Source organism: Ochotona curzoniae, unplaced genomic scaffold (assembly GCF_017591425.1).
Source record: "Ochotona curzoniae isolate NIBS_2020 unplaced genomic scaffold, NIBS_Ocur_1.0 contig_4514, whole genome shotgun sequence".
NCBI classification, from domain to species: Eukaryota; Metazoa; Chordata; class Mammalia; order Lagomorpha; family Ochotonidae; genus Ochotona; species Ochotona curzoniae.
The window spans coordinates 2,384,746-2,409,170 of record NW_024466312.1 but is presented as its reverse complement, the minus strand read 5'-3'; the positions used below and the strand labels follow the sequence as shown (position 1 = coordinate 2,409,170).

General features: G+C 38.0%; 1 protein-coding gene across 2 annotated transcripts in view; it reads left to right on the top strand.

The window, feature by feature from the left end:
• Positions 1-24,425, top strand: part of ABCA12 (ATP binding cassette subfamily A member 12) — a 167,826-nt gene that overhangs the window by 104,286 nt on the left and 39,115 nt on the right. Inside the window, exons 20-31 of one of the 2 annotated variants that reach the window (XM_040986400.1) lie at positions 2,510-2,600; positions 4,799-4,978; positions 5,504-5,819; positions 8,040-8,154; positions 14,520-14,849; positions 15,717-15,786; positions 15,874-16,008; positions 16,796-16,942; positions 18,138-18,324; positions 20,732-20,950; positions 22,664-22,860; positions 23,554-23,714. In XM_040986400.1, coding sequence (XP_040842334.1) covers positions 2,510-2,600; positions 4,799-4,978; positions 5,504-5,819; positions 8,040-8,154; positions 14,520-14,849; positions 15,717-15,786; positions 15,874-16,008; positions 16,796-16,942; positions 18,138-18,324; positions 20,732-20,950; positions 22,664-22,860; positions 23,554-23,714 — 2,148 coding nt within the window. Of the gene's footprint in view, positions 1-2,509; positions 2,601-4,798; positions 4,979-5,503; positions 5,820-8,039; positions 8,155-14,519; positions 14,850-15,716; positions 15,787-15,873; positions 16,009-16,795; positions 16,952-18,137; positions 18,325-20,731; positions 20,951-22,663; positions 22,861-23,553; positions 23,715-24,425 lie in introns of both variants that reach the window. The other variant, XM_040986399.1, reaches the window with a different exon arrangement.

Here is a 24,425-nt window from a genome sequence, read left to right as displayed (position 1 = left end):
CACTAAAATTTAATGCATATTATTTGAAAATTGTAACTTGCAATTCTGACAAAACATGCAGTTTTCTAATGATGCTATAAATAGTATGGGAAAATATTGTAAAAGCAAACAAAGCAATTGACAAGTAAAAGTCAAACAAGTGCCAGTTATCCTAATTATCAGTGGGAGAAATGAAAATAGGCAAGGATGAAAACCAAAGAGAGGCCCTGGGAAAAATGTTGATGTGCTATTCAATCTTTGTTTTCAGTAGTCATTAGTGCATAGTTATAACTGGAACCTGACTTTTGCTTAAAGGACAAACTACACTTCTAAAATAGATTTAGTCAGTTTAATAAATATAAAAAATTCTTTAAATATCTCCTCCACAATTTACCCTTAAATTTGGGTTTTAATTTTCAGCGTGCTCACTGTGACCTTTTGGAGTAAGTTCCATATAACGAAGCCTCCTTAGATAGTGCTTTATTGGCACATGTACTTTTCCAGTGAACAATAGCCCTTTTCTCCTCAAACACATTTTGTGAAAAGGGGAAAAAAAGTCACGTACTATTTTCACAAGACAAAATGTTGCTATCTAAAAAAGTAAGTTAAGAAAGGACATTATTTATGTATGATTATTTCAAAGTGTAATACATTACTAGAACCTCTGTGAACATTCCATTCTAAAACAAAATAAATTTTAACTGTTTTTTGTAATCATGCAAACATATTCTGTAAATATGCACAGAATTTGAAAGAATAAAACATATAGCGCCAGTCCCGGCTGTGCCCTGTGAGCCCTTTGGCAAATAACTTAAAGTGCTTGAGTTGCAGTTTTCACTTTTAAGATAAAAATACTGATACCTGCTTCACACACTTGCAAGGATCATGTGTTCAGAAACATTTAGAAATTATTAGTAGAGCCATGGGTCTGACTATGAAGAAATAATGGGAGACAATTAGCAATGCTCTGATTCAAAATTTTCTAGTACTCACAAGTTAATTCCCAGTGAACAGACTTTACAGAACACAGCTAGCATCGAATGTAGACATATCTCACACAACAGTGAGTGCATATTACCAGCCACTGCTAGAATCTTCAGCGCTTGTGGAATTAGCAAGTTATTCTTACCATATACATTGTTGAATAATAAATATTATTTTTAATCATTCATTTCCATGTTACCAAAGCAATAGTAATTGGTAAGGATAAGTCAGTGGTATTGAACTGTGTTCTGAAGAGAAAATCAGTGTAGCATAGCTACATTGACAAAAACACAGCCATGAATTTATACTTAAGATGGAGTTGAGGGCCCAGCGTGGCACCCTAATGGCTAAAGTCCTCGCTTTGCATGTGCCGGACCTCATATGGGCGCCACTTCTAATCCTGGAAGCCCCGCTTCCCATCCAGTTCCCTGCCTGTGGCCTGGGAAAGCAATCAAGGATGGCTCAAAGCCTTGGGACCCTGCACCTGCATGGGAGACCCGGAAGAGGCCTCAGGCTCCTGGTTTTAGATAGGCGTGGCTCCGGCCATTGCAGCCACTTGGGGAGTGAATCAACAGACAGATCTTCCTCTCTGTCTCTCCTCTTCTTTGTATATCTGACTTTACAATAAAAATAAAATAAACCTTTAGAAAGAAAGATGGAGTTGAGAATGAGTTCAGTTCTCAATTAAATTTAATTTTTCCTTTAGCCCCAGTCACTTATAATGTTCATCCAAATATGTTTTGGAAACTAAATGATAAATTCAAATCAAATTGGAGAATACAGTGCCCTGCGTATAGTAGGAACTCACACAGCAGCTGTGAATATTCCCACAGGGACAGAAAGTAAAGTTCCTAGTTTGGAAGACTGTTATAAAAGTCTTTATATTTAAAGAATTTTTTTTACAACCGTAGTTTCCTTGGGTATAGATTGATTTAGGTTTTCATCACTAGTTTAATTTCCCATGTTCATATAAGTGCACTTAGAACAGCACTTATGTAAGATGATGTCTCAACATCCTGATTATTTTGACGTGGGGACTTGTCATTCATTTCTACCTTCCATTAAAGAAAACTGAGCTAGAATAGGAGGGGTGCTTGTTTAAAGCCTCAGGGCTGAGAAGAGGTAGAAAAAGAATACAAATCAGTTATACCGTCAAATTTTGAGCAGAATTCACAATCTCTAGAAATCGTTTTTTCTTTCAGTTGAACAAAATTCGAACATGAACCATAACATTGTGTACTTCATGTGTTTAAAAGCAGCGACATGAAGAAGTCATGAAGGAAAGGCTGACTGTAATTTCGTAATGTTGATAATTATGTTCATATCTGGCCTCTTTTGTGTTTTAACAAATGTGTGTAGACAGAGCCCCAGTCTTCCCGATCACTGTGAGCTGCCCACCTTCTCTTTCTCAAGGATCTGTCCATTAGCCCGTGCAGGGCAGTGCCGTGAAGGCTGGTGGTTACTTCAATTCCTGTGGTTGTTGTTAAAGAAACAATAATGACATCTTGTTTTCTTGTGTTGAAATGGATTTCCTATTATTTGCTAGAATACTCTAAGGAACCCCTTTGTGCAAGTTTTTGTGAAATTCTCCGTGGGACTGGATGCTGTTGAACTCTTGAAGCAGATAGACGAGCTCGGTGAGTCGAGATGCATGAAATTTGTTCACTAGTCGTGTCAGAACTGTGAAAAACGTTGTGCCATAGGACAAATTCTCTTCCTTTGTATCAAAATTGAGTTTCTAGAGTTAAGCAAGACTGAATATATTCCTCATTCTTCTTCTCAGTTGGTTTCCAAACTACAAATAGTTATGCCAATTTGGACATTCAATGCCCAAAGTTAGCTTTAGTAATTATGCTACCATCTATTTCATGTAAACTCGGGTTTTTCTTCAACCACACATAGGTTGTAAGAAGTAAGGAAACCCCCTTTTTTGGAGGTGGGGAGTACCTTGATAAAAAGCAAGTCTTTACAGGGAAGAGGAAATGATTTCTTTCTGGTTGCATTGAATTCTTTTTCTCTACTGGCTTCCCTCTCACTTGACTAACCCAGAACTTAACTGGGTTGCAGAGGACGATAAGGAGGTAACACAGTTAGCAAAAGCAAGACAAAGGCTCTGGGGAGACGCACTGGGAAGTAGCCATAAATCAGCATGCAAGGTCGGGTTTTTCTCCCCTGGTCGTTTAAAAGAAACAAGCTGCTGCTGATGAAAGGAAGCAGTCTGAACTCGTGCATCCCCTCTGCCGTATCCCCACTTTCAACCTAACGCAAGCAAGGCTTCTGATTCAAACTGTGTCTGGTTCACTGTTGCTATGCAACCACGTGTATGAGGAAGGGATTCAGAGCATCTCTATTTGGCAGTAGCAGAGCAAATGCCCCGTCTTCCTTGGCACTGCTGGGGCATAAATGACTTGGGTCAGATACCGCTAGGTAGGAATTATGCCACGTTCACGTGGAATATCACTGTGCCCATTTTATGATAGTCAATCCAGTTTGATTAAAGAAAGGTATTAATGGATTTATTCACTAAAACTGTAATTCAGATGAGGAACCATTTGATTAAAAAAAGAATAAACTACAAAATTCTCACAGAAACTTATCCTCCCTAACTTTTGAAATGGAAAGTGAGGTTTACAATTTAAAATTGGTTACAGTGAATGCAGCAGAGGGGCCCGGTGTATGTATCACATAGTTATATAATTATATATAGGTATATGAAACATATGTAACTTATTATTCTCAGAGGTTGTAGAATTCAAACATGGCAGCCCTGATAATGCGAAGCATTTCTTCTGTGTATCAGTTTCTGAAGGCTCCTCTGGGGCTGCACTGATCTCCATGGCCGCTGGAGGGCACTGTTCAGCCACAATTTACCCCTCCCCCACCACATCTACAGCAAGTGAAATATCTCACTGGACATCCCAATGAGAAATACATTTTAGATGTTGGCCTCTGTAAGAAAGTTAGTCACTTTTTGGATGATGTAAGAGACGAGTTCTGTAAGAGGTATTTCTGATGTTCACAGGCTTGCAGGTGTTCACAAAGATCAAGTCAGTAAAAAATTAATTGGCCAAATAATCTGTTAACTTGCAATTCTATTTTTAAGCCCTTTGTCCCAGGTGACTTTTTCACAAGAAATCATGAAATGGAAGAGCAATTAAATTCTTTTTCTTCCAGAATTATTACCCCAAATGGAATCGGGATCATTATGTTTAGATTAATACAGATATCAGCAGAAGCAATACAATAAGGTTTTAAATCACACCATATTAGAAATTTTCAGCTAGAGAGCACAAATCCTCAGATGTCATAAGTATTTGATATGCAGCTTATCGAATGACATAATTTATTTCTTCTACACTCAGCGTACACTTTGCTTCAACTGTACTTTCACATTTGCAGTTCAGGGAAGACACTATTCTATTTAGTTTAATCTCAACATTCTCACTAGTTTCTAATTTCATTGCTAACTACAGGTAGATAGAGTTTTCACCTTTTTTAGGAAAATGAAAGCTGATTAAAATTATTCAACATTCTTTTTTTTGTTAAATAAATTGTACCTGAATATACTTTTATTTTGTTAGCTTTCTATGAATCTGGGTTTACTATATTTGTAAATAATTTGTAACATGCTCTTCAATGAATGTGGAAATCCAAAACTGGAAACATTTATCTAGGTATAGAATACTAAATGTTTTTAGCGTAAATTCTTCAACCCTTCATGGTTTACGATGTAGTCTAACACGTAGCTTTTATGCAGACTATCAGTATCTTGTCTCATTGCTACCATCATCAAAATTGCGATGTATCTTTAACACATTTTGCCTTATTTCTTCAGACACTCTGAGGCTGAAACTAGAAAACAACCTTGACATCATTGATCAGCTTAACATACTATCCTCGCTGACAGTAAACATTTCGTCCTGTGTGCTGTACGACCGCATTCGAGCAGCAGAAACTACAGACGAAATGGAGAGGGAGGCTGAAAGGCTCTCTAAAAGCAACGAACTCTTTGGCAGTAAGTGTTTCTCTTTGTACTCAAATTGGCTAAAATTTCCCCATACCTCTTTCATCCAGAACTCAGAGGAGTCGCTGTAGGGGCCACTGCACCTTCTGATGTCTTTAGAAATGAGAACATTTCATGTAGTCAGCCAACCCTTTTGTCCAAGTGCAAGGGGTCTTCAACATATGTCCGATTTCTTTGTCATAATTAACATTGAGAACGAGAAGGGCTACATGGGCAGAGTGAAGTTGAGCCCATCCTCATGATCAGCCAAGTTATTCATTTAAAAGTGCATTTAAAAAATTTTAATAAGTGCCTTACGGTGATTTGGCCACTTAGTTTGTGACTATTTTTTCAAACCCAAGTTAGAACTGCTGAGGCTGACACCTCTAATTAACCAGCCTTTCCAAATCAGGAGTCTGAACTTACTGTCACTTAACTAACTCAATCAACTGGCTGCCCCCATGTGTGCCCTCCAAACAATGAGTAATGCCAAGCGTGCAGTAACCTTTCTGCTGTTGTTGTCATTTTATTTTTTAGGCGTTATTTTTAAGCTTCCTTCTAACAGAAGCTGGCACAGAGGTTATGACTCTGAAAATGTCTCTCTTCCTCCTGTCATAAAATACACCATCCGCATGAGTCTCAAGACCGCACAGACCACCAGAAGCCTGAGGACCAAGATCTGGGCGCCGGGACCACACAACTCTGCATCAAACAACCAGATCTACGGCAGGGCGTTTGTTTATTTACAGGACAGCATCGAAAGAGCAATCATAGAGCTGCAGACGGGCAGGAACTCCCAGGAGATCGCAGTCCAGCTTCAGGCGATCCCTTACCCGTGCTTCATGAAAGACAAGTAAGCTTGTGCACTTGGAGCTAAATGATGACAGTTTTCTGAGAAGTGATGCTTGCTCATTCATCCTGATACGTGAAGTGAAAGTGATGGCAGTCACTAAAACTTGGTCATCTATTTAGTATCTACGATGGAAGATGTCTGAATGTTTCTTTAAAGAATAAAAGCAAAAGCATTTTCCCATTTTTATGGGAGTATGACCATAATGCCTCTCTCTCTACCTCTGTCTCTATCTAACTAACTTTCTATATGTAAAATTCTCACATATATATAATTATCTTTTTATATATACATACATATATATGTAACTCTCTATAAAACTCTTTCATATATAAAGCTCTATATATACATATGTTTATATGTGTGTATATATATATATATATATAAGCTCTATTGCATTCAAAGTGCTTTTTTCTCTATTTTTTTTCATTCCACGAAACAGTCTCATAATTGGCAGCAAAAATTATCATCCATACTATTCAAATTAAACTGAAATTCCGAAAGGCCTAGTAACTTGCCTAAGATGCCAAGCTGACACTGCATCAGATACGCTGAGTACAAGAGCAGCATTCTCTCCTTCATAGAAGACCAACCTAAAATACACACTCAGTTGGGAGAAACATTGCAGGGGGAGTTGTTATTAATGAAAGGAGCCCTTGTCTAATGCTGGAGGCAGAGCTACATTGTGGCTGGACTTAGACCATGACCAAATCCATCTAACAAGGTTTCTTTAAGTGCCTTTCTTAGGAGCTAGCATTGTGGCACAGCAAATTGGGCTGCTGCCTGAGATGCTGGCATCCCGTGTGCATGCTAGTTCAAGTCCCAGACACTCCATTCCCTATCCATCCTCTGGTAATGCACCTGGAAAAGCAGTGGGCCCCTGTCATCATGTGGGAGGGACCTGGATGGAATTCTAATCACAGCCTTCGGCTTGGCTGGGTCCCAGCTGTTACTGGGAGCATTTGAGGAATGCGCAACTGGATGAACGTGCTCTCTCTCTTTCTCATCTTGCCTTCCAAATAAATACAATAAATATATTTTCGTAAAAAATGCCTATCTAATCTCACATGGTTTCTCAGGAAACAAACAAAACATTGAATAGGCCCAGACTCCAACTGTGCCCCACCGCAAAGCATTCCCCCTTCCTGATGGTGCCCTGCATGCTAAAATGACAATGACTGATAGCAATGCTATGTGCCATTAGTATCTACATTTTTCTCTTAGGAAACATGAAGGTAATGCTTTATCCCCTACGAATTAAAAATGAAATGGCCTTGGGATATTTCTCCAGGTGAAGGTCTCAGTGCAGCCCAACATGTAAAACACAATTGCTTGAGTTCCTCTCACACAACACAGCTGCCTTTACCCCGTGGAAGTACTCCACTTAGCAGAACCATGGCTCATGACATGTTGTTTCTGGACCAGCCATAGCATAAACACCACCTGTGTGACTCCACGCCAGATATAACAAATCAGAGACGTATCAGTAGCACTCAGAACTTTGTGTTTTTAGAATCTCATTAGGCATTCCTGATATATGATCAACTTTGAAAGCCACTGTATTTAAACTTGTAGCATCTGGGCAGGTCCCACAGGCATTTATTCAGGGCGAAGTGTTGACGCTAGGAACTAACATGGACTTTGGTAGGAAAGATGTCTGAACTGCTGATGAAAGAGTTCCTATAGCAGTCATTATTCCTGGGAAATCAAAATTCTCCATCTTCATTTTAAATCAAGTGTGTTGGATTTCATGGTATTTTATTACATAAAATGTAGCTTAATAATAACTAAGACTTTCCCAGGGTTAACAGATACAGCAATTTTAGAAGATACAGCTTTTATTTAGTTAAATCAATCATAAATCAAATTTCAAATATGCCTCTTGGATAAGAATTGAGAGAAAAGAGTTTTGAACCTTGTAATTAAATCTAAATAATAATTATATTCCCAGACATGAAACATACTAACATAATTTTAATAATATGGTAATTTTATCTAAATATTTAGAACTATTTTTAAAATATTCTTGCATATTATATTAATGAATCAGGAACCCACCATTAAGTTAGCTTTGCATTGAATAGATAATGCAACAATCTTAATGATTATTCTCAATTTGAAGTGCGATTTCATTGTAAGTGGGAGTGTGTCCTTTATATGTTACAATTTGCAAGTGTCTCAGTCATTTTGGTCACTGGATTTTTGCTTTGTTTTGCTTTACAGTTTCCTAACCAGTGTCTCTTACTCACTGCCAATTGTGCTCATGGTTGCCTGGATTGTATTTATAGCTGCTTTTGTAAAAAAACTTGTTTATGAGAAAGATCTCCGGCTTCATGAGGTATGTTGAGAATTCTTTCTTTTAATGAGCAAATCCTATTCATAGAACAATTTATTATCCTGATTTTCATCATGCCTATACCCACACAGAAAGCCTATCCGATAACCAGTGACTTACACAGAAAAAAAAAAAGAAACAGGCCTTTTCTGACTCACAAAGGTAACTGATAAGCGAATATTGTTTTCTCTGAAAGTGACATGAAAGTGTTTTAATGATTACTCTGAAAAACAAAGTCTGAGTATTATGAATAAAACACACACACAATTAGGATCCTAAGGGAAAGTCCTATAGGACTCAGTAACTAACAGAATATACCTCAATGCGAGTGATAGCAGTAACTGGTAAGGCAGGAAGATTGTTGGCATGGTGACTGAGTCCAAATGGAGAGGCAGATATAAACAGAGGCATAGGGCTTATTTTGGCTATCAAAAAGAAAATTCTCTCTCCGCATACCTTGTCTCCTCCAATTACTTTCTCCCCTATTCCTCCTCACTCCTGACTTACAGAAAAGAAGAATTTCATCTTATGTTTGTGACTGGGTTAATAGTAAGGTAATGACAGAAGATAGGACTAGCAGTGGCAATGCAATATCGTACTTCTTGTTATAATGCACAATATACCATTGTGTACTTTTAGATTGTATTTGAGTCAAATGTTTTTATCTGCTCATCATGTATTGGGTTAGTTCTTATACTTGAATGTGTAGTGCAAAGAAAGCAGAGACATTTCAAAACTGGGACACAATAATTTTTGCAAATCTGGCTGAAAATCTGAACTAATGAGGTTACAGAAGCCTGCAGGTAACCCGCTTGTGCTTCTCAGAATCCCTTTGCCAATGTTTTTGGGCAATCAATTTTTTCTCCTTATAAGTCACAAATCATTGCTTCGTGTAATCATTAGTTTAGCATCAGCTTTGCACGATTGTGCCAGTGTTTGAAGCTACATTTCTCATCTTTTCTTCTTCTTTTCCTTAATTTATTTTCTTGTAAAGACTTATTTATTTTTATTGGAAAGGCAAATTCACAGAGAGAAGGAGAGATAGATCTTTCATCTGCTGCCTCATTTCCCAAATGGCTACAATGGCCAGAGCTGAGCTGATCCAAAGCCAAGAATCAGGACCTCCCACCATTCTCAGATCTCACACACAAGTGCAGGGTCCCAAGGCTTTGGGCCATCCTGCGCTACCACAAGCAGAAAGCTGAATGGGAAGTGGAGCTGCCAGGACATGAATAAGCACTTAGATGGAATTCTACCCCTGGCAGGTGAAGGAGTAGTCAATTCAGCTACTATGCCGATCCCATTTTCTTATCTTTTCTATTTGACCCACCAATTCTTGGTGATCCTTACAGGTACTTTGTTATATTTTAGCTACAATTTGCTAAGCATTTCCACTGGTTTGAGCACTGTTATATTCAGGAGACTGTATGCAATGATTTCCTAATTCCAATTTAGAATCCTGAATCCAGGCCCTGGACTCTAATTTTGCTTTAAAACTCCTACATTATATTTCTTCTTCAGAATTCTGGTGTTAAGAAATGAATCTTCAAAGATTAAAATATATTTTGAAGCAGGAAGCTGTGTTACATTTTGTGTTGTTTTCTACTTCAAAATAAATGTCTACCTTAAAATATCACTGGTGATGGAAGAAATAAATTTAAGTATGCATATGTGTATATACATACATATAAATGAGAGCAAAACTTGGGTACATGTGTGTTCGTATCATTTATGCATTCTATTATTTTGCATTTGAACATGGAATTCTCTGAATGCATCTGTATATATCACACAAAAATCAAAGCATAACGAAGAGTTTTTCTCAAGTGAAGATGTGAAGGATATTCTTTCCAATAGTTTGTTTTTCATGTAAATACAATATTAATACAAAAAGATTCAAGGTAGTTCAGATACAATTCTAAGAAAGTAGTATTGTCCTGTTCTTTCTTCTGTCCCCAACCACCACCACTCTCTCCCTCCCTCTTCCTACCCCTTCCTCCTTTTCTAGTTTTTGATAAAGCAAAATTTCATAACTCAGGGGGCACTAAGTTATCCATACTATCTATATTTAATCAATTTCAAGAATCTATTTTTTTCACTTAAGACCTTTGAAATTAGGATACAATAGGGTGTCATAATTTGTCTGATAGCAATTTTTCTTTATTGGTGACACACAAAACAATGGCACATCACATCAGTGGCGCCCCAAATTTGAAAAAACAGTGCTCAATAACAGGTCAGGCCCCAGGGGAATGTCAGCTCCTAGCCATGGCCTGCAGTCCTCATCTGCACTTCCTCTTTCTAAAGATGAGAAAGCTGAGAACTTACAGCTAGTTAGTAACAGATGTGGTACTCAACTTCAGTACCTTGAGTTCCAACATACTCTTTTCCATATCCTACCTACTTCTGCTTTTAAGGACTCCTCAAAAGAAAGATGGGTAATCTTTGAGGCTGCTAGAGACTCCAAATCATTTTTAATCCATTATTTTATATTCAATTAAGGTATAAAGCTTCCCCTTTCCTACTTGCTTCTTCCTGAAATTGATCTTAAAAGACAGTCTTTTGGCGTTGTCTTTGTGTAATTATTCTCAAATGGGAGCAAGAAAGCTTAAGTCAGTTACAGCCTCAATAAACCTATTAAGACATCAGTACCCATGTGAGTGGCCGATAGCTTCCTCTTTGAAATTAAACTTGCAATTTTGAGAAAATAATCAACTTTTCAGTCCTCACAATTTGCAGTTTTGTTCTTCATTCTTTTTTAAATTTTTTTACATTTTATTATTATTATTATGATTTTATGATACAGCTCCATAGGCTCCTGGCATTTCCTTTATCCCCCTCCCAATTACCACCGCCCCCCCCGCTTCATTCTTTTAAATATTAAAATACTGAAGCTTGAGGCTGTAAACTACTGATTTTTACAACACATATTAAAGAGTATTTTCTCACAAGTATTGTCATGGTTTGGGGGCTTTATCTATTTAATATAATATGTCACTAAAGGGGCTTTAAGCACTTATATTCTGTTGGTGACAGAACCCTGAAATCATTTCAGTTCAGACAGGTAACCTACTTCAGGGCAGTAGAGATGTTATCAAGACCAGTGTGAGTTTATTTAATACTCTAGTATTTCCCATTAGACAATGTCTTACACTTTCTTGACATATCCATCCCATTAGTGGGAATCTGAAACATTCCAAGTAAAGATCACAATAACCTGTATCTCTTACTAGAAAAGCAATAATATGAATATCTACTGTGAAGGGATTTTTGATTGAATAAGGAAATGTCATCACTACTTAAGAAACAGTGCTTGACATCCTTGCTGAATTGAATGAAGAGCACATTGCTGTCATGCAAAAGAATGAATACTTATTATTCCTTTCCAGACAGTATTCATGTCGACTCCTGTGCCCCAGTTTCTTAACTGTATGGCACACACATTTACACAAAATCCTGCAGAATCTCTCTTGTCTTCCTGCTGTGAAGGAAGGTAGATTTTGAATGCTGTGCACAGGGATTTCCCTTGAGTAATAGGTTATCAGATACTGATGAGTCGTTCTGGCAGGCTCAGAGGCTTGAGACGAGAGACTCTTTGATTGCTACACTGGCACCTGACATCTGTCACTTTGTGGAGGAACTGAGGGCATCCAAGGAAGCACAGACAGCCGTTCTCTGTGGGCCACCTGCCGATGGCGAAATGTGGCTTGTTTACTACGGCAACGTTGGCAGTGAAACTGGATAATTTATGGATGACTTATACACTCTACTGCTCTTTCTCTTTATGATGAGCAGCTGTTCTCCTCATGGCATACAATCCTGAGGCTTAACACTGAAGTCTTTTCTAGAGCATTTAAGTAGTGAATGCTGCTGAAAGCACCTACTTCAGCCTATTTCAGGTAAAGACCAAATGATCATTGTTCAGTTTTCGTCAGCTCTGGGAATTGTTATCTTGATTCCCCAATTTTTCACAATTGTAGTTATAAATGCCCTTAATTTTTGTCTTCAGGCTTGCCAAATTATATTTTCATTAAAAAATTCGAGATTTAAAATGTTTTATATTGCAGCTATTAGTTGTTAGGCAAGAACATCATGTTTACGAATATAATGTCAACTTTATTTCATGGTGGATATTTCTTTACATCCAGCATGTGAAACACATTATTGTGGTCTGCTGTTGACATATTTCATTTTCATATATCATTTTTTGAGGGTGAATGTGGGGAAAAGTTTGGATATGTTACATAAAATTATTTCTTAACTCTACACAATTACATTCAAATGGATAGCAGGATATCTCAAGAACTAACAGATGTCACAGTAGTGGCATAGGGAGTTTAGCCATCGCTTAGGACGCTTGCATCTCATGAGAGAGTGCTTGGTTGGAGTCCTGGCTACTCTGCTTCTGTGCAGCTTCCTGCTCATTAGCCAGAGAGGCACTGGATGACAGCCCACGTGCTTGGACCCCTTCCACCCACACAAGACATGAGGATGGAGTTCTTGACTCCTGGAGAGAAGCCATCTTCATGCTCCTTCTCTTTCCCTCCCTCTCACCCAGTCACTCTGCCTTTCAGATAAATTACTAAATCTTTTAAAAAAAAGAGTCTAAGATATAATTACATTGATATAGGTGAGCGTCTCTGTAATGCTGTCATCAAACAGGACACAGTGCTTTTCTCCATTTTTTGGATCTGTGAAACCTTTCTTTCTTTCACACTCCAAACCCTAACCGTGTTTTCAATGATAATCTCCCCAACAACTGGAGGGAAACTTTACATGGTGAATCTTTGCTGTTTGGTAATTTTTAATTTGACTCACATTTCTGTTTCTATGAAAATACAGGTAGAGGGTTTGCTGCACAGGGTGACAGGGCCTAGTAGAGGAAAAGCAGTAAAAGCAGAAGAAGGTGAAAAGGGGGGAAATGTTAAGAGAAAAAGTCAGTGGCATTCTCTTTGTGGTGATTAGCTGAGGGCCCACAGCTTAGACTTTGGCAGTCAGGTAGCTGTTTCCATGGTAACAACAGGAACAGGCAAGTTATCCAAATGGGATAAGTTATAGAGACAGAAAATAAAATTCACTTGTTTGCTTATAGAGCAAAAAGATCCTGCATTCTGTCTTATTTTGTTTTTCCTACACAAGCTAGATTTGAGGATGAAGACACTGAAAATATTTGATTCTGCAAAAAATAGACAAAATATTTCTTTCTTTTTTATTTTTAAAAATGGATTATGAGGTTTGTGCATTTAACATTAATTATGAATTGTAAAGCTGGAAACCAAGATATTTAGATTTGCCCAAAGTATCACCTGTCACCCAATTTAGAACAATTGAGGTCCGTGGGACTCTAGATCTTCTAGGATCTTGTGTAGTCAGTGCATGAGCACACCATGCTGGTTTGCATTTTTTTTTTTTTTTTTTGCCTAGGAATCCACGGAGATCATGAATTTATCAAAGAATATCATTTGAGAGCATCTGAGATATATGAATGCATTTTATAGATATGAATGTCTTAGAAATCAAGGATGAAAAACTTGACTTGAACTGTCAGTGAATATTAAAGATGGGGAAGCTATGGCTGAGGACCAAACGTCTCCCTTCAGAGCTTCCATTTCTTAAGTTTCTTGGATCAGGCCTATCCCATTTATCTTAGGAAAATAGATACTGATTATTTTGTTCATTGAGGTTTCATTATAAAATAAAATAGGTTTAACTACAAAAAAATTACAAAAATAAAAAATATTGTGATGTAATGGGTCAAGTTGCTGCTTCCAACACCAGCATACCATATGGATGCCCCTTTGAGCCCTAGCTGCTCCACATACATCCAGGTGTCTGCTAAGTGCCTGGGGAAGTGGCAGAGGATGGCCCTGTAACCACAAAACAGATATGTATGAAGCTCCCAGTCCCTGCCTTTGTCCTGGTCCCCCCGACATTACAGTCATTTGAGGAGTGAACCAACTGATGGAAGAGTCTTTTCTCTCTCTCTCTCTCTCTCTCTCTCTCTGTAGTAAAGCCTTTCAAATAAATAAAATAAATCATTAAAATATCCATTTAATGACTTATTGTGAATGCATTTAATCTAGAGACATCTGCTAAATGCAAATTAAAATGTGGAATTGTTATCTTTAAAAAAGAACCTCAGCATTTAGATCATTATATCGAGGTACTCTGGGAACACGCACTGTTAGACATGTATGCATAGTCTTATTTCACATAACATAGTCCTATTTCACATAGAAAGTATTGAAAAATTACTAGAATCACACAAATAGGTCAAATGTCTAGCTTCACAGAGATGGAGTCTGTCAAGGGCATTTTTGACCTAACAAAAAGTTTTAGAAGCAGCTAACACTTTTTCCTTCTTACAGTACATGAAGATGATGGGTGTGAACTCCTGCAGCCATTTTTTTGCCTGGCTTATAGAAAGTGTTGCATTTTTACTGATTACCATCACGATCCTCGTCATTATTCTCAAGTTTGGCAATATTCTTCCTAAAACAAACGGATTCATTTTGTTCCTGTATTTTTTGGACTACAGCTTTTCAGTTATTGCCATGAGCTATCTTATCAGTGTCTTCTTCAACAACACCAACATTGCAGCTCTGATTGGAAGCCTGATCTATGTCATTGCCTTTTTTCCATTTATTGTTCTGATTACAGTGGAGGATGAGCTGAGCTATGTATTGAAAGTATTTGTGGTAAGTCAACCGTCAGAATGGCAGGTGTGTAAGAAGAATAAACCCTTTCAGGTTTGTGTGTAGCCTGTTAACCTGCAAGTTCATTTAGGTTAATTTAAATGTTCAATAATGGAAAAATTCTAACTTTTTCTGATCCAGATTCCTTGAATACCATAGAGCCCCTAGTATTAGAAGCATTCTGTGATTTTCATTTTAACACAGCTTACACATGTAAACACAAATGCATTGGTGGCTTGTACTACACTTTGGCTTCTCCGTTGCCTTTCCAATGTAGAAGCAGTCAAGTTATGAAAGAATTTTAGTGAAAAAAATACAGTTGCTTATTTTGAAATTTGGAAAGTTGGGGAAAGTCACATTAAAAGCTGACTATTTATGAAAGTAGAAAGTGACGAATGACTTTCTTCTAGCATAGACTACTTTGCATTCAAACAAAATTTAAATGTGTACATTATTGTAGTATTAAGTTGATAGCTTTGGTACATTTTTATTCCTCATATTTCTTTTACTTAAACTTACAAGGTGAAGACATCTTTTGATCACTGATGTTTTCGTTTAATTTTACTCTTAACATTGCATTATTCTGTGACATTTTACATCTTGTCAAGCAACGTTTAAAAAGGTTGTACTTTTTTTTTTAAGATTTTCCATGAGTCTTTTATAATTTGCAGATTTCTTTTATTTTTCCCCCTGTCTTCTTTCAACAGTGTAGCATTCTTGGTAGGGAACTCCTGTATCGGCATCCTCAGAGTGATGACAGCTTCGTCTACACCAATATCCAATTTTATACAAATTCTTAAGTGTTTAACAATTCACCTGGACGAAACATGAAATCTATAACAACTATCTTTCTGTCCAATTTCTTCACAGAGTCTGCTGTCCCCAACAGCATTCAGCTATGCCAGTCAATACATTGCGCGCTATGAGGAACAAGGCATTGGTAGGTAACATCCTGTAAATCCAGATTTTAGCTCTCACAACTGTGATATGTGTCATGGAAGAATAAACATCTGTATTGACTTTTTAGGCCTTCAGTGGGAAAACATGTACAGTTCTCCAGTGCAGGATGACACTATATCATTTGGTTGGTTATGCTGTCTAATCTTGGCTGACTCCTTCATTTATTTCCTTATTGCTTGGTATGTCAGAAATGTTTTCCCAGGTATGAACATGCTTTTTTATTGTTGTCTTTAATACAAATCAACTAATGACATGTCATTTATCATATATTAGCTTGAAAACAAATATTCAGATCCTCAAACTAATCAGAAGTTTCAAGTTAAGAGTCAGCATTGCTGAGTTCTGTCTCTGATACTACATAAAAAAAATGAAATGAATGAACAATTTTTGACTGGTGTGAAACAAAAACAGCCTTTCTAAAGTAAGACTATAAAATAGTGTAAGGGAAAAAGCAAAGTCTTCTAATACTAAGGAGAGTTTGACCCCAGTAAAGGAATACAAATTGAATTATTCTTTTTTTGGGTCTCAAGCAGCGGTACTTTCTAAAAACACTCTGGTATTTTTCATTAAACCTTATTTACATTTGTACACCTTTGGAAGCTGTGTAAAAGAACATGCTTTCATTTACAGAGAATTTCTGTAGATGTCAATGCTGGTTTCAGCCTTGAGATCTCAGCAGAGATTACCTTCCAATGGGAGAAAGCTATTTGGAATTTAAGAAATGATTTAATATTAATTGTGGTTGCGGTGGCTGCACAGCTTTTTAAAATTGTTAAAAATCACTTGTTAAATATAGTTCAATGAAGCTGTGTAAGAAACAGATTAGTGTTTCCATTTGATTTTGGATACTGAGACCACCTTTGACTTTACATAGTATTTGAAATATGTGATTACTTCTCGAACAATATGTAGTACTATTGTGTTTTGTTTCTGATGTTTCATGCTAGTAATAAGTCAGTCATCACTTTTCTTAATGCTTTTACTTGCAGGGACATACGGTATGGCAGCCCCGTGGTATTTTCCAATCCTTCCTTCCTATTGGAAGGAGCGATTTGGATGTGCAGAGGTGAAACATGAGAAAAGCAATGGCCTAATGTTTACTAACATCATGATGCAGAATACCAACCCATCTGCCAGTAAGACAAGTGGGTCAACAATATGCATTATTTTGAGAGAAATGATATGAAAATTGCATGAAGAGTGGTTTTCATTATGTTTTTCTAAATGGCAAAATTATCATCCTTTTAGTCATGGATGAATATGTCTACACATATGTGTTTGGACTCTTACGAGGTTTAAATTGTGTCTTTTTCTGGGCTCATTAGCTCAATTGGTTAGCATATGGTGCTAATTAGGCCAAGATTGCAGATCCCTTTGTGGTCCAGTTAGACTCACACAGAGAAAAATTTGTTTCTTGGCCACATTCTGCACCCTTACTCCAGCCATCTGTCACCAGTCAGAAGGAGTAACCAAGTAACAACTATGAATAATTTAGCATAACCTATTACTGATAAGAAAAATAGGTTAAATATCATATTCTACCAACATTGGTAAGTAGTTTGCCTTTAAAAAATGAGGCCCTTTTATGATGCCTGAAGGAGGTACAAATAGTAATTAATGAACTGGATTCTATAAACTACAGATCTGAACTTGCCTTGTTACTGTAAAACCAAGCTTTATGAATATTTATTCCATTAGTTGGAGTCATACTACCTCATCAGAGGACCAAGGCTCACACTGATCTATTGAACAGATGAGTTCAGATATGGAGACAAAGTGCTATATGTCGCCATGCCTACAGACCAGAGATGGACTCCCAGTGAAAGAACTGAGTACAGCCTAACTGTAAGATGTTGGACTCTCTGATAATGTCCACGTCTACATGTTGGGGAGACACGTCAATAACAGCTTGATGAACTTATGACTGTTCATGAAGGACATCCAATGTAAAACTAGAGGGGAAATCAATGGGCAGGGGCAGGACCTTGGGGAAGTGCACAGGCAACCCCAGAGCCTATGAAACTATCATAAAACAAATAAAACATTTTAAAATGTAAAAAAATAGATTGAATGAAGGCAAATTCATAATTATGACACTGTGTTCCAAGACTACTTTTTTACAACAGAGTAGGATGATATAAATCTTATGAAATATGGCTCCTTTTCCTCATTCATTATATAGCTAAGAAGGAGTATGAAGACTAAAATAAATCTTTCGTTTCTGAAGTTTATTTTTATATAGAGGATTATATACTCACAATACTCAGGTTTTAATAAAGAAAAAGATTAGGTCTAGTTACATTTTCTTACCTTTACTTTATTCCTCTTTAGGTCCTGAATATATGTTTCCTTCCAACATTGAGCCTGAACCCAGAGACCTCACGGTTGGGGTAGCCCTGCACGGTGTCACGAAGATGTATGGCTCAAAAATCGCAGTTAATAACCTCAATTTAAACTTTTATGAAGGCCATATTACTTCACTGTTAGGACCTAATGGAGCTGGGAAAACTACAACCATGTATGTTCCTTTTCAATATCCACTGTCACAAAAAAAAAAAATATCAAAGAACATTATTAAACTTAGATATCTTTAAATATACAAACCTCTTCTACAAAAAGTGGTTATTACAAAAAGTCCCCAGATGGAGCAAACTTGCTCAACTTGCATACTATGGGGTGGAGTCTAAATCAGAAGTCCTAAACTGTGCGTCAGAGGTCAGGCCCATTGGATGACAGGTTTCTGTAGTTCACTTACTGTTAACCTGTCCAGTGCTTCTTAGAATGCTTAATTCAGTCCCACTTTTTAACAGGGAGGCGTTTCCTAATAAAATAAGCACCCTAGGGATCTCCTAGGTAATACAAACATTGACCCCACATTCTTAGGGAGAAACTTGTTTGGAGTTTGTTAGTGACAGGTCTCATACAAAGGACATCTGCTTTCTGGTTTATCCCTACTTTCCACTGTGCTACGTCATTTATTTGAATTTAGGTTCTGCTCTATATACAAGTTTGAGTTTTCACTCACTGATATAGACATACTTATCCTCAGTTGCTCCAACACAAGAACCCCTAATTTCACAAGAAAACAAACGAAATCATCAGCTATCAGATGAAAAAGGCCAGGAGTAATACACAAAGCTTTGTTTTGTCACTCTTCCCTTAAGCAACATTTCCCTCCATTAGAATACAGAAGACGTTCAAGTTTCATTTTTCTGAATGTGTGTGTGTGTCTGCATGTGACTTGCCTCCAGGACCTCACATTTACCTAACTGCTGAGTCAGCTCATCTAAATGCTGTTGGTGCTCTAGCCCTTGTTTGAAGACAAAGTGCCAGTCACTGCAGATGCTATTTAGTATCATAGTAAGCTTGATGGTTGCCAAAACACTGAACATTTTTTCTTTTTTGACAAATAAGATAGGAAGGTCAGGAAGAAAGAAATACAGCCTTCTTAATTTGCATGACCTACTTAAAGCCAGAGTTGGCCTGCTAGGAGGACATAGTGCTTAAAAGGCAAGATTCCTAACAGGCAATAAGAGGCCTGTGAAGAAGAGGAACGGAAAAGGTTTCTGAAGAGGCTATAATTTTAGCTGATAATGCCTCATTTTTGTTGTTCTAAATATAAACCTTAATATAAATAATGAAATATTATGAATATTTTAATGTATTACAGGGGAAATTTTCACATAGATTCTCCATTTTACCCAAAAGTGTTCATTGCAAAGCAGTGATTAAGTAGTGAGATTGGTGAGATGCAGGTCAGTTCTATGACCTCATGAAGGTTACTTCCTAGTGGGGGGAAATGAAGAGTAAATACCCAGTTTTACCCATCATCTGAAAGATGATAGGCTATTATCTAAATGAGAATACACTAGTCCTAGTATAAGGAAAGAGAACAGATGATCACAGAAAATTGGGAAGTACAATTAGGGAACTTACAGTCGTGGTAAAGACAACTGAAGATGGAGGCTGGCCATTTGGTAATGGCTGTACAAATGTGGATGGAGTTAACAGATGTGGATGCAGTTAAGAGACTAAGAGAGAAAGAGGGTGCAACACTGACTTGTACATTCCAGGATTTATAACAAATATATGAATTCATCACATGGAAAAGAGGGAAGACCAATGATTTGAAGGTGAAGATAATGTACTCAATTTTATTTTTTTTTTAAGATTTGTTTTTATTATTTTTTCATTGGAAAGGCGGATATACAGAGAGGAGAGACAGAGAGGAAGATCTTCCGTCCGATGATTCACTCCCCAAGTGAGCGCAACGGGCCGATGCTATGCCGATCCGAAGCCAGGAGCCTCTTCCGGGTCTCCCACGCGGGTGCAGGGTCCCAAAGCTTTGGGTCGTCCTCGACTGCTTTCCCGGGCCACAGGCAGGGAGCTGGAAGAGAAGCGGGGCTGCCGGGATAGAACCAGCGCCCATATGGGATCCCGGGCGTGCAAGGCGAGGACTTAACCACTTGCGCCACCGCGCCGGGCCCTGTACTCAATTTTAAACACATCAAGTTTGAGGCCATGTCTCATGGGAAGTGGCATGGTCTGTTGGATGAAAGACTACAATTCTGAAATTGGGCGATGTGGTCTCAGCCAAATATAGAAATCTGAATGTTATTGACTCACAGACTATGGGGTGCCAGGGAGTGCATGAGTTTCTCAAGGAGAGAGTGGACTTAAAAACCTTAAACATTTTTGTCATAATTACCACCACCACAACTATCTAAGCATCATATAGTGTTGACATAACCTTAAAAGATTGTAAGTTAAATATAGATTTTTTCTCTTTTAATTCCATTTATTTCATAGCCTAAGATGGCAAGGGAGATACAAAAAATTTCTCCCTTATTACTGAGACAAATTTAGCTATGATATCTAACTTATATGTGTGGTTCATACCTAATTTATCATTTATCCATTTCCAGCTCCATGTTAACTGGACTATTTGGAGCCAGTGCAGGCACCATCTTTGTGTATGGAAAAGATATCAAAACAGACCTCGATACAGTCCGGAAGGACATGGGGGTTTGCATGCAGCATGATGTCTTGTTTAGCTATCTTACTACCAAGGAACACCTTCTTCTGTATGGCTCCATCAAAGTTCCTCACTGGACGAGAAAGCAGCTCCATGAGGAAGTGAAAAGGTGAGTTATGACACCTTTGAGGCACAAGTCCAAGAGATGCTAACTGTCCATTTCAAAGACACTTGTCTTGATTGACCAAGCACTGGCAGTAACACAAGCAGGAAATGTTTTCCTACAAAACAACCAACTGATTTTTTAGTTGCTCTATTTCTTGGCTCTTTTACAGTTGATCTTGCACATATTAAAAATATTTGGAAAAAATATTATGCCTATACTGAGCATGTGTAGACCCTTTAGTCTTTTCATTATTCCCTAAATAATTTGCATAGCATTCATATGGTTTAGTTCTCATAAGTAAGGTGTTTGGTTTAGATTATGTAGGGGCACTAGGAGAATGAGTGCTCATACGGAAATTTTGTTTATTTAAGAGATTTGAGCATCTGCAAATTTTGATATGTTTGAGGGTTCCTAGAACCAACCTGTGATTACTTAGGGAATTCTGAATACATTTGTCTCAATGATCCTCACCAGTCATTTATACTGAACTAATTCTACTTTCTGCCTCGCTGGCTCCATACTGTCATGGATCCTCGGTTTCTTTTCTCCATAGCTACTCCACAGGTACAGGACCATAACTTCTACACTTTCCTCATACAGTCTGTTCTGTAAAGAGTATGTAAAATGATCCCTTCTATTACATATCAGACTTTATCACTGTAGGGTATGAACCCTTCAATGGTGATGGCTGGTGTTGTGACATAGCGAGTTAAGCCACCAACAATGCTGCCATTCCACAAGTGCCGAAGTTAAAGTTCCATTTGTCCCTATCCTATTCCAGTTCCCCAATAACAGCCTGAGAAAAACAGCAGAAAGTGCCGCCATGTGTTTGAACTCCTGCCACCAACACTGGAGAGCTACAAGAAGCCTCTGGCTTTAGCATGGCTCAGCCAGAACTGTTGCATCTGAGGAGTGAACCAGGGAATAAGCAGTCACATTTCTCTTTCTCCCTTTTCCCCATACCTCCTTGTAACTCTGACTTTTAAATACAAAAACAAATGAATCTTGCAAAAAGCCTTCAATGATTTCTTTTCACTCACTATAGTATTCAAAAGTTCTTAAAGAGGCCTTTATGTTCCTATACCACTTGCTTCCAATCTTGCTTCTGATCTTATTTATCTTTGCTTCCCCTCCCCCACACCCCTCTCACACCCGTGAATATGTTACACCTGCTCCAGTGGCAGAGCTTTCCATGTAACCTTCCTTGTAGTTACAGCACCCTTTCCTAGACAGCCATTTGATCTTCTGTTTAGTTGCCTAGTCTCTGCTCAAATGCCACCTTATTTGAAATGACTGTCATAATCTAAATATATGCCAAAAAGAGCACGCCCCAGGCACTCCTCTAAGTAAGTGTCATGCTTTTTTTTTCTGTTGCATTTATCATTGTCTGCTGTATTTAGGCTGTAGTTGAAAATATGTTTATCGACTGGATTTCTCTATTCAATCTTCTGCTGCAGAACATAATCTCTATTGGGTTAGAAACTTCATTTGCTTGTTGCCTTTCTCCTGAAATTAAATGAACTGTATTTTCCTAGTGTATTAATTTTGTACTTCTGACTAGAGAATAAATAGTAAGAAACTACATTATAAATTTTCAAAAATTATACCTTCTGAATACATAATAGTAGCTTGGTGAATGTACATGTTGTGTTTTCCAACATTCAGACAGTGTATCTATAAAAGTAAGAAAATAATCATTGTGCTGTATTTCTAAAGGACTTTAAAAGATACTGGACTGTACAGTCATCGTCATAAACGAGTTGGAACACTGTCGGGAGGAATGAAGAGGAAGTTATCCATATCCATAGCTCTCATCGGTGGATCAAGGGTAGTAATTTTGGATGAACCATCCACTGGAGTGGATCCATGTTCTCGCCGAAGTATTTGGGACGTTATATCTAAGAACAAAACTGGTATGAGTACTTTCTCATAACTTTTCCAATCAACAGTCACAACTCTGTCCTCTAGGATATGCAAACAACAGCTAATTCCTTTTCTGTTTCTGATAGAGATCTAAGCTTGGTTCTTTCCTTTTCCAGGATTGCTCTTCTCATAGCTAAATTTGTGGGTGCATGTTTCAGAGTCTGTCTAGATGAGCTGAGAATCTAATTAGAGATACCAAACATACACAAATGAAAATAAACTGAAAACAGACTAAATAAGTGCTAACAGGATGTGAAGCAGAGCAGCAATCAGAGTGGAGTGGATTAATCAGAGCGGAATATGCAAAAAGCCTTTAAAATGACTACTTTTCCATAGTGAATAGAGACAGGCAACATGAAGGTGGCACAGGAGCAAAATTCTGACAGATTGGGAAGAGTTTCCAGTGCCTACAGAGTAGATGATGGGCATTTATTCATACAATGTAACCAATCCTTACTTGCCAATAACTTATATGAAAAACAGCTTCAGATATTTAAGAACATTACTGGATTCCCTTTGATCATTTTGGATATCCTTTCTCATCAGACAGGCTTTTTTTTCAGTTAACCCATAAAATTTGACTCTCCTCATTCACTACAGGATTTACTCTCACTCAAGATAACTCTAAGGAGCCTGGAAATGGTATGTTCTTTTTCATTCTTTTTCTCCTGTGTATTTTCAAGCCAGAACAATCATTCTTTCAACACACCACCTGGATGAAGCCGAAGTGCTGAGTGACCGCATTGCCTTCCTGGAGCAGGGTGGGCTCAGGTGCTGTGGCTCCCCTTTTTATCTTAAAGAAGCCTTTGGGGATGGCTACCATCTCACGCTCACCAAGAAGAAGGTGGGTAGGATCCTATGTTAATGTTTTATATGAAACAGAGGAGGGATATTTCCATCTTGATTCATTGCTCAAGTTTACTAGCATGTTGGCTTAGCGGTTTTCAATTTTGAATAAGCATCAGCATCCTAGAGGGCTTGGTTAATCCCAAATTTGCAGCTCATCTCCCAAGAGTGTATGCTTTAAATGGTCTGTGATGGATTTCTTCCTTTTTAAATGAAAACTGTTTATTTGCAAGTTATAGTTTACAAAGAGAGAAAGGGGGACATAGAGACAAACGAGAAGAGACTTCCATCTGCTGGTTCACTCTCCAGCTGGCCACCAGAGCCAGGGTGGGGCCAGGCTGAATCCAGGAGCCACAAGATTCCTACAGGTCTCCCACATGGGTAGCAGGAGCCCAAGCACTTAGAGCATCTTCTGTCACTTTTCCCAGACCATTAGTGGGAAGCTGGATGAGAAGTGGAGAAGCCAAGAACTGGAACTGGAGCCACTCTGCCAGCCCCATCTTTGCCATTTCTAATGTGTTTCCCTAGGTGATGCTGATGCTTCTGGTCTGGGAACTGCAGATCAAAAAGCCAACGTGCTGGGGACAAAGGGATCTCCATCTTGAGGTTAATGATGGAGAAATAAGCCTTTTGACTTCTCTAACATGTCAGCCTGTCAAGCTAAAAATTAAATGTTCTGACATATCAAGAGCAAATAAATAGAATATGG